The following is a 12,623-nucleotide window of genomic DNA, read 5'->3' as shown; positions in this document are numbered from 1 at the left end:
TTTCTGCTGCACAGGGTGTTTGTTAGAGAGCTACTAATAACCTTTTAAAACTGCAGTAACAGATTTTTAGTTGCGTCTCTGACCACCTGACAATCCAATATTAAATCCCCTTTTAGCTCTTATCTGGTCGCTACTATAACTCCAGAGAAAATATCCCTTCTATTAGCTGCTAAATGCTCCACTATGTTTACCAGCTAGTCGCAACTGTAACTTTCTCTGTCTGCTGTTTGGTGCTTGGCAGGTAGCGTACATTGGGTTTTATCAAAGCTTTTAGCTGAAAACAGCTGCCTGTTGCGACATAACACAACACTGGTGAGAGTGGTGAGGGTTTTGGACCAGAAAACATTAAAATTCAGGTTTGTCATTTGGAGCAACCAAGACTGTCTTTCAAGGAAGAACAACAGAATCGCCCATTTCAGCAAGTGCCCATTCAAGTGACAAGTGGCTGTAGTAATTATGATAGGAGCAAAGGTAGTCCCCTAACCCTAACAAAGTATCCCCATGATATTTCCCTTTTGTCACATCATAAAATAAATGTATTACAATAGTGATTTGTAACAATTGTGGAAGGGACAGACAAATGATGGTGTCCTGCTAGTAGGGGCGTTAGATTATTATTAGTATTTTGCTGTTTGATTTGGAGGACTTTTGAAGGCAACCTTTTACACAAACAAGTAGTCATTTGATCCTTTGTTAAGGGAAATGTTGATTATAATTGCTTTAACTGTGAGTTAAATACCTTGCCGCATGAGAGCTCCAACGCCAAACCAGAAACTGTTCAGTAAAGTGAAATTGTTCTGTATGAGAGTTGAGGATGGGTTGCATGGATGTGGGTTGTACCACTCGTATGGAGTAAACCTGCAAGACAACAAAAGAACAGAGAGAAAAGGAGATGAAAGGAAATTCCAATATTGGAAGAAAACATGCAAAATCTAAAGAAGAAAACCTCTTCTGTGTACTGTGTACACTGATTTGCATTTTCATTTTCACAACAAATATATATTATATATATAATATATATATATACACACACATATACATATACATATACATATACATATACAGGGGCACAGAACCTCAGACTAAGTTTAAGATGGAGCTTGCAATTGCTCCTTTACACTTCACAAACACAATGGAAGCCAATCTGGCAGCTGACAGGCAGCTAAAAGCATATTATTATTTCAGAATGGCTATATAAAATTGGAAATTTACAGAAAGTACGGTAATAACAATTATTTGTGATTCTTGTCGTGTGAATTTGATACATCAGGCATGACACTGCTTTGTTTTAAAATGATCAGTGCAGGCACAATCTCACAGCTTTCCTGTCCTTTGTACTTTCAAATTAGAGCTTGAGGCAAGGCTGACCCTGGCTGTGGACAGTTCTATAACCATATACTATACACCCTACACTATATCCTCCACAACCCATATATTTTTTGATCCCATCATACATCCTCTCATTATCACACACATCAATCCATCCTCTTACCTGGCAATCACAAAGAGCACACAACTCACTCCTGTGCAGGCTAGCAGCACGTACATCCAGATGTCCGGAGACAAGGGATTAAGGAACGAGAACACGCCCGGATTGGTGCCATTAGGTTTGCGGTATAGGATGCTGATACCTAAGGTCATGAAGGGCTTTGAGAAGTCAATGACTTTCTCTCTTACATAGGTGATAGTCAAGGGAGCCACAGCAAGGTCTGCAACCTTGAAAAAGTCAGAAAACGAAGTAAGATACGACAGGTAAAACAGGCACTGCTCACAGTTACATTGGTTTCTTCCAGTATTTGTTTTGTTTCTATCAATCAAGAGTATTTTGACATTGCTGAATTGGTACTTTTACTAAGGTAAAAGCTCTGAATATCATTAAGAATAGTTGGGTGGTGGCCACATTCATGAAACCAAAAAGCTAGGGTTACGCTCAAATGTCACTCATTAACCCAACATACCTCCTGGCTAGCTATTATACCTGTGAATAAGAACCGCTGTAGTGTGACTTCTACTAACTCACGTGGTCAATCAGTTCCCGGACCATCCCATTCCACTCTCCCTTGTCATTCTGGGCTCCGTATTTCCCATCACCCACTAGTCTGACTTCATACGTAAAACCCAAGATGTTGGAGAGCTCTTTCAGAAGGTCCAGGCAGTAACCCTCAAAACGATCATTCCCAGCCAGCTCCTTGTCCGACTTTCTATACATCACATATGGATTTTCCTGTATAACAAAAAAAATGCTGAATGTCAATGTTTTTAAGATTCTGATTCAGATCTTTCTATGCAATTAAAGTATAACTGAATTTGTTGTTTTAATCTTCAGGTTGCTTTAGTTGAATTAGTATGTATGAATATTCACTGACTAACCATATACTTAAATATTCTATGCTATATTTTGTCTGTGTATGATCTGCGTGCATAATTAGACAAAACTAATTATAAAATAAAATATAAATCCAAACTATCCAAACTATCCAGTTCAGATTTTCCTCTCCTAAACACCACTCCTTTCCACAGTTTCCTTTTCCTTCTCATTGTGTTTTCCTCTGTTGTCCCCCTATCTGCACTCTATACATCCCATATGTACCCCCCTCCTACTCCCTATGCTGTCCTCTCTTTAACCTTCCTCTTTCCTCCTCACCAGTATTGTGGTTACAATAAGAGTCCTGTTAGCCAGAGAATCTGTCACATTGTTATTCTTGTCTCGGTTGGACTCCGTCAGGTTCATCCCCTTGTACGAGTTCCACACAGCAATCTGGAAAGGCAAACAGGGCTTCAGACTTATTGAACCACATTTCCTGCTTTGATCAGAACAACAGCAAGATACATTTTACACCCACTATTGTTGTCACTATTTAAGACAAAATTGAAGTGAATAGATGTTAAAGCTTTGAATAAGGTTGTATCATTAATGATCACTGACACTAGCTGCTGTTAAAGGAAATAGGCTGATGGATTGTTTTTCTTATCTCTGACACAAAATATACAGAGTCTTATTTAGTCCCTATGTCTTGAAAGGAAAATAGATACTGCTCCAATACACTGCATATTAATCATATTTTCTGATTCGTCGAACAGAAAAATGAAAAAGTATAAGGTTAAAAGATCTGACACTCTTGGTTCATTTTCAACCTTCTGCTCCATTCACAATCCTTCACTACACTATTTCCCTTTGCTCAGCTGTGCTCTGATGATTCTGGGCAAAGTGCCTAAAAACTTCATTTTATGTAGTGAATATGAAAATGAAGTAGTTTGCACCAAATGGAGTTGCTGATTGTGTGTGTAAGGTAAAAGTTTATAGCTATTCTGGAGGAAACCAATAGAATTCCTGTTGTGTGCAGCGAGTTATCTGACTCTCAGGCGTCGAACATATTGTGCAGCCCGAACAACAAGCTGTTTTGCAAAACAAATGTGAAAGCTACAAATTCTTTATGATGAATTGTTGTTTTGGATTGGCATGGTCATCTTTTAGCATTTATATTTCAACGCTTTGATCTAAGATAAATCTTACTGACAACAGAAAGAAGTCCAATTTTGAATGCTGTGTACTTTAAATACACATATATCAAAAATAGTAGACACATGTTGATTACAAAAACTGTAATTGTAATTAACGTTTTCAACTATACTGTATATTTTTTTTTATGTCTATTATTCTTTCATGAATGGACTTACTTTTGTGCATATTATAACTTCAATAAATTGCAAGCCATAAATCCATTCATCAACAACTATTTCAATCATCAATTAATTGTTTTGTTTTTTTGGCAATTTTAAAACTTCCCACACATTTCCAGGTTCCTGTGGTTAAGATTAACTGATTTGTTGGTGTGATAATAAACTAAACATCTTAAGGTTTTTGACAGTCACACAACACACAACATTTGATGACATTAAACTGGACTAAATTATTTTTACATTATGTATTCTTTCTGTGGAATATAAATTATTAATCAATAAATTGAGAGACTAATCCACAGAGTAACTGATAATGAAAATAATCATTAGTTGCAACCATACTTGAACAAGATGGTGAGGAATTTTAAACCACACAGGCGAAGACAGCATGAATGAAGAAGGGCAGGGTCAGACAGGGATAGAGGGCAACATTGTGTTTGTACTACAGAAACTGTGAATGAGTGTCCGGTTCATTGGACCAGGCGGTATAATCCAGACAGTTATCAGATTAGAACAGGCGTCTGGCAGCTGGATTTTGACGCTTTCAAATCCCCTCACTGGTTAAGAGCTGAGCAAAGGTCAAGGGGGCTCATGACAGTGAAGCAATAAAGTTAAGTGCATTAAATTATCAAGCTTCATTGTACATAAGAAATAAAGTGAGTGATGGAAGCAAGTTTTCCTTAATATTTTCTATTCAGTGTGTGAACAAAAAGTAATGAATTTGGTTATTTTTAGTCAGAAACAAGGGCCTGTTCATTCGTTCACAGCATAAGAGGATAAGTAGTAGTGAACGCATCAGTACCTCTTATTAAACTGAGCTCTACAGAAGGTAGTGTTATTTTTCACAATTTATTTTTCAGAAAAGAGGCTATGTGGGATTACCCATTGGAAAAGATAACATGCTTTTCACTCCTCATTACATTCTATCTTATTCTGTTCACCTAGTCTGACAGGCAGAAAATGTGCTCACTTATAACCTTGCTAAAAGCACTCTATATCTCCACTGTGGCACTTTCGCAAGGGTCCACTCTGTGTAGGAGTCCATTAATCTGCCTTATCTCTGGACACTGCAGATGAGCAACACAGTGAATGGGGTTGGATTTAATTAATTGTATTGTCCTCAGTCTGAAAGATAAATGAAGAGAGTGAGAATAATATTTTGGAGGTGTGGAGGGTATTTTGGTCTCTGCAGTTTCACATAATCTAACTAAAGTTATATGTTGTAAAAAATATATGTTACTTGGGGAAATATCACCCTCTATGAAATATCAGCCGCACAATTAGTCAGTTTGAAGTTTAAGTAATGAAGTAATCTGACCAGGCCAATGAAATCAATGCTAAAATATAGCCTAGGAGGGCTGCACAGCATTCAGTCATCATCTTTTAAACCCCTAAGTCATGGATTTACTGTGTATAGCCTTGCAAATTTATCATGCGTACCAGAGAGGCTTCCAACAACAAAGTGCGCAATAAAAACTGACAGGAATTCTCTCTCATGCGCTGGGAGTAAAATGTTATCTATGAATCCTAAAGCTCATCTCCATCCAGAACCAAATCAGACTGGAAAACCGTTACCACAGAGCAGGAGACATCCTGAGCCAGGCCAAGAAAACTGGGAGGGGGAAAAAAACATTATTTCCAGAAAGTAAACAACTTTAAGAGAAAATACTTTATTTCCTAGGAGACTTTTACTTTGTTTAGCCCCATCATCTTCTTCAGAGTGTATTTAACACTCCACTGCCCAAGAACTAACACAACTGCAACGCACTGATAATTCATTTTTCGTGACCATAAAGTCAAGCGTTTTATGTGATGTTCTTACCATGTTGTGGGACTTGCTTTGGTGGAAGGCTTTTGAGGGCTAAAAGCACTGAATGGAATAAAAATTACAGTATAAATCACTGCTTCTGCACCTTGACAGGTGCTGCCTGCCTACATACCTGTCTATCTGACAACTGAGACAGACAGAGGAAGAACTTTGCCAACTTCTGACAGTAAACTATGTGTTTGAGGGGATAAATTAATTCAACTCTCGTTCTTTCACTCCCCAAATTGGTCTCAAGGTGACAAGCAGAGGTATAAAGTAAAGTATGTTTAGTTTGCAGTATAATTACGGTATTTACAGTATATTTGGTGACACTAAATCAAGAGGTGTAAATGATAAGAACAGAGCTAATGAAAGCATACATTTGCTCTTTAAATATAACTTAATTTGACAAAGAAAGAATTACTTGGTAAAAACAAGGTTGATTAGATACAAGTCTTGAACAGTTGCATTGGAGTGAGCATTTAACTTATGCACCATGTGTCAATTACAAACAAAGGAAACTGGGTCCTCTTGCAGCAAGTCTTGATGCCTGACTTAAGCTGTCGTCTCCTCAGCTAACTGGATCCCTCTTGGCTGCAATTAAATACTTCTAGCCTGTATGATTTCCATTAAAGTATGAAGGCAGTCTAATAGTGAAGCACATTATTAGTAGTACTGACAAGACAAGAACTGACAAGTCTCTGCAAAAGTGAAGGATTGGTAGGATAAATTCACTTATTTCTTTCTTATTACTCACAGCCACCAGCTGTGGGAACTGAATGACAATTACATTAACTGGAATAGCAGGACTTACTTCTTACTTCTAATTGAGTTATTGTTATTGTTACTTGCACAAAGAAATATAATATTTTTTTCTACCACTGCTGACAAAGTTTTGACGAGTGTCAGAGCAATGCCTGGACCCAAACACAGGGAACACTGAAATGTCAAATACATGGCAAGTCTGTACACAAAATCAGTGAAGAGCAACAAGGTTGACAAGGCAAGGAGCAGGAAGGTGCGTGGCATACAGATTGAGAAAAGAGGGGAGGAGAGAGGGCAAACAACAAAGGCTTGGACCAAACATGGCACTGGCACAAACCTTGATCCACCTCTTCGTGAGGCGACTTCCGCCCTCAACAACACCCTTTTTGAAAATGTGAAGAGGGCAAGATGAAGCGCAAACAGTGTGGAGAAAGACAATCAGTTGTTGCAGCGTTATTGACATTCATGACGGAACAAATCCAACATCCTGGCACTCCTGTACTTGTGTACCAGCAGTGTGTAATTGTCAGGTGTGGTGTCTGAGTTACATTTTAGGAAAAAAAGCAGGAGCATAATGAAATGTGTGCTTCGATCATAGGGGAAGGACAAAATCAAGTCATACACACACACACAAACACATGCCTTAATGGAATGATTCAGCCAGTGTGGAAGCAGCATGAGAGTGGTGTAATTGGCTGTTCTAGGCCTCTGTGCTCACCCTGGCAGTGCCGTCCTCTTTGAGGCTGATGATGTCCAAATCAAAGTCTCTCCTCAGGCCATCCGTCTTATTAAGAACAATGTGCCCTGTCAGACCATCCCACTGTGCCTATGGAGAAGAGATGCAGAGGGAGAGAGAAGTGTTGATAGACAGTTGGAAGACTCGCTGGATCACATCAGATGAAGACTCGGAGACGTGTACAGGTTCTTCTCCAGTACAGTCTCAATATGCAGAAAGTTTAGGTTCGTGATAGTAGTAATAATTAAATTTATATGCATATTCATACTGTTCAGTAAGGAATCTAAGAATTAGTATATAAATGCAAAAAGCTAATATTTGGAATAATAATATTAGTATTATGTATTTATTCATGTTAACATGCATGCACTTTGTGGATGATAATTACTTGTTTTTACCTGCTGATAGTTAATTTGTGCATCTGTACATTATAGCACATTTGCCTAGCTGTTTGTAGATGGGATAATTTCAGGATAAGCACAGTATTGCAGATCCTCCACAAAGTGACTTAATTTAATATTTTCCTTTTTCCTCCATCATGTAATTCAACTTTTTCACTTATTGTATGCTGCATATTTTGATGTTTAAGGATAATTTCTTATACACACACACACGTGAATCAATATTCTTCTTTTGCTAAATACTGAGAGAGAGAAATAAGAAATAAATAAAAAGTGCCATGTTACACCAAGCCACCGCAACCTTATCCTAATTCATGTAGAGTATGAAGTGAAATGTATGTGTTGCTGCCAGCCAGGTTTCTCCTTTGGAACAAGAAGTCTTGAACAACAGGAATTTGTTAAAATGCTAAAACTGAGGGTATTATACAGTCATACACTGTTTTATTTCCTGTATAAAATAAAAATATCTATTTTCGCTGTATCCCTCTGAATTCTGGAGAGCTGGAAGGAAATTCTTCAATATTCATAAACCTTCCTGCATCATTTTCTTATCGTGAAGTGAATTTTTTTTTTGCTATAAAGTCAATATGACAAAATTGATCTTGAATAAGGTATATCAATCAAAACAGACTTTAAAATAATTAGCAAGAAGCCCATGCATTGAATGTGAGAGACACCTTTCTGTAGAATTTAACATTTCTAGGATATGACCCTCTTTTCTTCTGTGTTTTCTGTCATGAAATGATGTGCATAACAAGTCTCCACACCTTTATAATAGAATTCAGTTAATTTTGCCCACAGAAACACACTGAACATTGTCTACTACAATATCTAGAGGAGAGAGAGAGAGCACACAGGTTAAAGTGCCCTGGATTTAATTTTAGCCTTTGAAATGAAAGCTGTGTCCTCATATTCAGCACACTCTTGTCAGAAATGGTTTTTAATTGAGTGCTGTGTGAGACATATTACTGGTTCTTGCAATCAAAAAGGTTTTTATCTAGTGATGAATAGCACAGGAGGACAGATGCTTCAAAGGATGGGCTGTGGCAAACAAAACGAAAAGCTGAAGACGAAAGAGAGAGACACTGAGATGCAAAGAAAAAGAAGAGAGGGAGAGAAGGAGGATAGGGGGCATGAAGAGGAAAAATATGAGTAAGGGGATTGAATGATAATGTTCCTCTCCATGGCAGGCAACGGTCCTCGGCTGGATTTAAGACTTAAGAGATCAAAACACTCATGCATCAAAGGCCTTATTTCTGTCTGTAGGCATCCAAGTCTGACAGTCAGGCCAGGCCACATGCTTTCAACTTATAAGTACATAAATACCGTATATTTTCATGTTGTGTACTTTAAGAAGTAAAGCATAGTCTGTCAGAGGGGATCAATGAAGTAATATATCACATGAAACGATCTGACATTCAGTTTTGGTGAGTTTGCAATATAAGCATTACATGAAGGATCTAGTGCTTGTGAAGCCCTACCAAAACATGTTAAAACACATCATCAAAAATTCATGGTGGTCAAGCAAAACGCAACAGGAGTTTCTTAAGTCATGCTGGTGATATAACATGGGTTTTGGTTTTCTGTGATTCAAGCCCTTATCTGACACTGACCTCTTTGAAGAGGTTCATGAAGCGTGGTCCGAAGCGCCAGGGTTTGTGGCGGTGACACTGCAAGGAGCTGACGGTCATCTGAGTGGCCCGCTGGGATGCAACAGCGACCATGAACACTGCGTCGTACATCAAGGCTGCGTCTGTCTGCGGAGGAGGCGGTGGGAGGGAGATGTTGGTGGGATTTATTTTTTTTACTACACTACACTCACAGGCCTATGTGCAGTACACAACCAAACAGCTGAATCACAGTTAGAAAACATATCTTGAACATAAAAATGCAAAAAGATGACACTGTTTTGGTTACTGCAAAAAAAATTGCCACAAGAGAAGTAAACATATAGTATATATATATTGATGGAACAAACAGGATTACAGCTTTAATATTTGAAATATAGCTCCTACAAAGATTTACAGGTTAGCAGATGTTTGCAGTTTACAATTGTATGCAAACGTGCATGCAGCATACAAATGTGAATCAGTGGCTTTCAGCAGAGCAGCTGTTTATAGTGCATGTAAAAAAAATAAACAGTACAGGGCTTACAGTCATGATTCCATCCATCAGGCCACTCTCTTGTTTGGGACCCTGCAGTCTTTCCATGGCCCACCTGTCCATCGTGGAGGCCACCCACGGGTCATCAACGTTCAGCAGTCTGAAGCCTGTCATGTTGACCCCACTGTAGCGGTACGGCTCCAAGTCCAAGGCAAACAAATCCTGCAAGTGAACAGAGGAGATGAGGAGCAGGAGGGAAGGAGGGATGTTGTGCAATAGAAAGAGAAAGAACCGGACAGAGATTTAAGCTCCAGTTCAGGGTGTCGCTTTCTCAGCCTTTTACTGTGCTGATGAAATACAACAAACATTTTATTTAAACAATTTTTTTAACATTCCCAGTAAATTTACAAAGCCAGTTCAAGGCCAAGATGAGTGTGGTTTTACTTTGTCTGATATCTCCCATAAAACAACTTTAGTTGCGCATTTTTCTTACCAAAGTCGTGAAGAAGAAATGGTAGTACTCGGTCATCATTCCCATTGATGAAAGCTGCAAAGTGAAATAAAGGAATAAAGTAATAAGAGAAAATGCCAGGTTATATTGCTTATATTAAATATGATGAGTTCTCCAGTGCTACAGCTACAGTGTCATACCTTTAATAACAAGTAATCTGGCTGGACATTTCTTATTTGCACACTGCATCAAATATGGGATGACATTTATTAATTTATGTGTATTTTATTTAATGACAATCCAAACTGAAGATGCCACTATAAATAAAACAATATGTAGCTTAAGAAAAAGATGAATTAAGGTATTATCCTTTGTTATTGTTAATGATAGACAATATAGATGAAAACAAATGAACTAAGAATAGAAATTCAGTTATATAAATAATGTGTTGAAATTGGTGCATGCAAGGATAGTCAAATACATCTGTCAGTATGTCTGTTGGTTTCATAAATCACCAGGTACTTCACCATCATGTAACCATCAAGTTACGTTAGCATATAAACTAATCCACGTGATAGGAATCACGTTATGGACCATTTACAATTCTGACAATGATAAGGGAAGTGCTGTTTTTTGCTTTAATGGCTGACATTCAAATCACAATAAAGGTCTTAGTAAACAAGATAATATGTTTCATATGATTTCTTTCAACATAAAAAGACATTGTGAATCACCAGAGTTGTTGCTCTCAAAGGACACATAAATGTGTCATAAAATCTGTAGAACAAACAAACCTGCTTAAGGAGCTCCGCAGCCATGCGATAGGAGCAGTCAAAGAGAATAAAAAATTCCTTGTCTTTCTTCAGTTCCTTAAGCAGCGGTCGGGCATCTTGGTTACCCGGGGTCAGCTGCCGGATTTTGATCTTCAGGTTGAACTTTGCCGGAGCCTTGATCAACTCCTGCATCCGCATCAGACCTTAAAAAAAAGGACAATTAGATGTTTTATGTATCTTAAGCATTTGTTTTTTCCTCCTCTGCTGCAAGAAGGGTCCTGGTCTTGCTCAAGGACACTTCAGCAGGGGAACGTGGACCCCTATCCTTTAACTGAGGGACGTGATCCCTATTCACCGCATCAGCCTGCAGCTCAGCTGCTCAGGCAGGCAAACACACACCTGTATTGTACAACCTATACACATACCCCGCATTCCTGTATCCTGTACTTGTGTACAGCAGTGTGTAATTGTGCAGGTGTGTGTCTGAGTGACATTTTAGGAAAATAAATTCCTGATCGAAAAAAAAGGTTACAAAAATCTATAAACTATGACATTTCAACAGCAGCATTTCATATTCTCTGGGTCGTGGGCAGGGACTATATGGGACACTGCTAGATTTATAGCCATCTGTGTTGTGGTTTGGCTCAAAGACAGAGGCCAGGAATGCTGGCAGCTGTTTGATATGAGCCACTCGAGCCCTGTCACAGATGGGTTCACTGGCCAGCATGAGGAAGGTGACAGTGCGGTTGACAGTGGAATTGCATTTTGTGAGTAATTATAACCATGACATATCAATATATTGTAAAGTCTGGAAGACACAAGCCAGCCCCTTTCACCTCTTCTCCCTCTCAGTTCCCCACTTCAAATGTCATGCAGTGTTATGGTTGATATTCAATAATACAGTGGGAAATAAAATCATTAAAAAATGGAATCCATAGTCAGTTATTATTGTAGATATTCTAAAAAAGACATTGTTTGGGATTGTTTTATGGTAATATGGTGATAAAGTTGATATTGTCTCTTCCTGGTTTTGAAGATTGTATCACACATTAAGTGACATTAGATTTCTGACCTGATTTTTTTCTGTTGATCCTGCTAGAGCTCAGTTTGATATGACTTTGCTTCTGCAAATTTGCTTTATTCCCACATGAAAGACTGACTAAATCAAATAGATTTACTTTCAATTATCTCCCTTTTCACTGCATCAGTTTAGTTAAATTAGTTCTGAATTTCAATGGCAATCTGACTGATAAAAAACAATAGGCCCTACCCGTGCTGTCTTCATAGACCACCGTTAGCTTCCTCCATTTGAAGAAAGTGACTACGTCCAGTATGGCCCTGGCGATGGCGGTGTACTCGGGATACAGGTTGATGAAGAAGGTGTCTTTGTTGTCCACTGACGGGTGTTTCCAGCGGGTCTGTATGTGAGGGACCTCCAGGGCATTGCAGATGGACTGAACAGCACTGACTGAGGAGCTGTGAGAAGGGCCGAACACAGCGACCACCCCGAGAGCCAGCTGGTCGCACACTAGAGCAACACAAAGTTGGTGTTGATTACAGGTTTGTGAACAGGTACATTTAAGAGTGTTTCACAACCAAATTCTATTGCAAACCAGGTTCACTTTCTATGGAAACAAGTTAAGAAACTATTTATATACAGTGGTGGACATTTTCAGCACATTTACTGTATGAGTACAGGTACTAAAAGTAAACGTTAACATACTTGTACTTATACTACTACTGGAGTATTTCCATTCCATGCTATATTTTATACTTCAAGTCCACTTCATTTCACAGGGAAATATTATAATACTCTGCTTTTTACTACATTTATTTGACCCTTTATGTGTGTATATATATATATATATATATATATATATATATATATATATATACACACTTCATT

General features: G+C 38.3%; 1 protein-coding gene across 1 annotated transcript in view; it reads right to left on the bottom strand.

Annotated features, from left to right (window-relative positions):
• Window positions 1-12,623, bottom strand: part of grik1a (glutamate receptor, ionotropic, kainate 1a) — a gene marked incomplete in the record, with an annotated part of 25,190 nt that overhangs the window by 7,609 nt on the left and 4,958 nt on the right. The window contains 10 exon segments of the mRNA XM_035665919.1: window positions 740-858; window positions 1,493-1,716; window positions 2,021-2,224; window positions 2,645-2,758; window positions 6,972-7,079; window positions 9,004-9,147; window positions 9,545-9,715; window positions 9,987-10,040; window positions 10,739-10,920; window positions 11,988-12,245. Of these exon segments, the coding sequence (XP_035521812.1) occupies window positions 740-858; window positions 1,493-1,716; window positions 2,021-2,224; window positions 2,645-2,758; window positions 6,972-7,079; window positions 9,004-9,147; window positions 9,545-9,715; window positions 9,987-10,040; window positions 10,739-10,920; window positions 11,988-12,245 (1,578 nt within the window).

Source organism: Morone saxatilis, unplaced genomic scaffold, assembly GCF_004916995.1.
Source record: "Morone saxatilis isolate NCDOM2014 unplaced genomic scaffold, NCSU_SB_2.0 Contig20, whole genome shotgun sequence".
Classification (NCBI taxonomy): Eukaryota; Metazoa; Chordata; class Actinopteri; family Moronidae; genus Morone; species Morone saxatilis.
The sequence above is the reverse complement of the archived record's forward strand: the minus strand, read 5'-3'. Positions and strand labels throughout refer to the sequence as shown.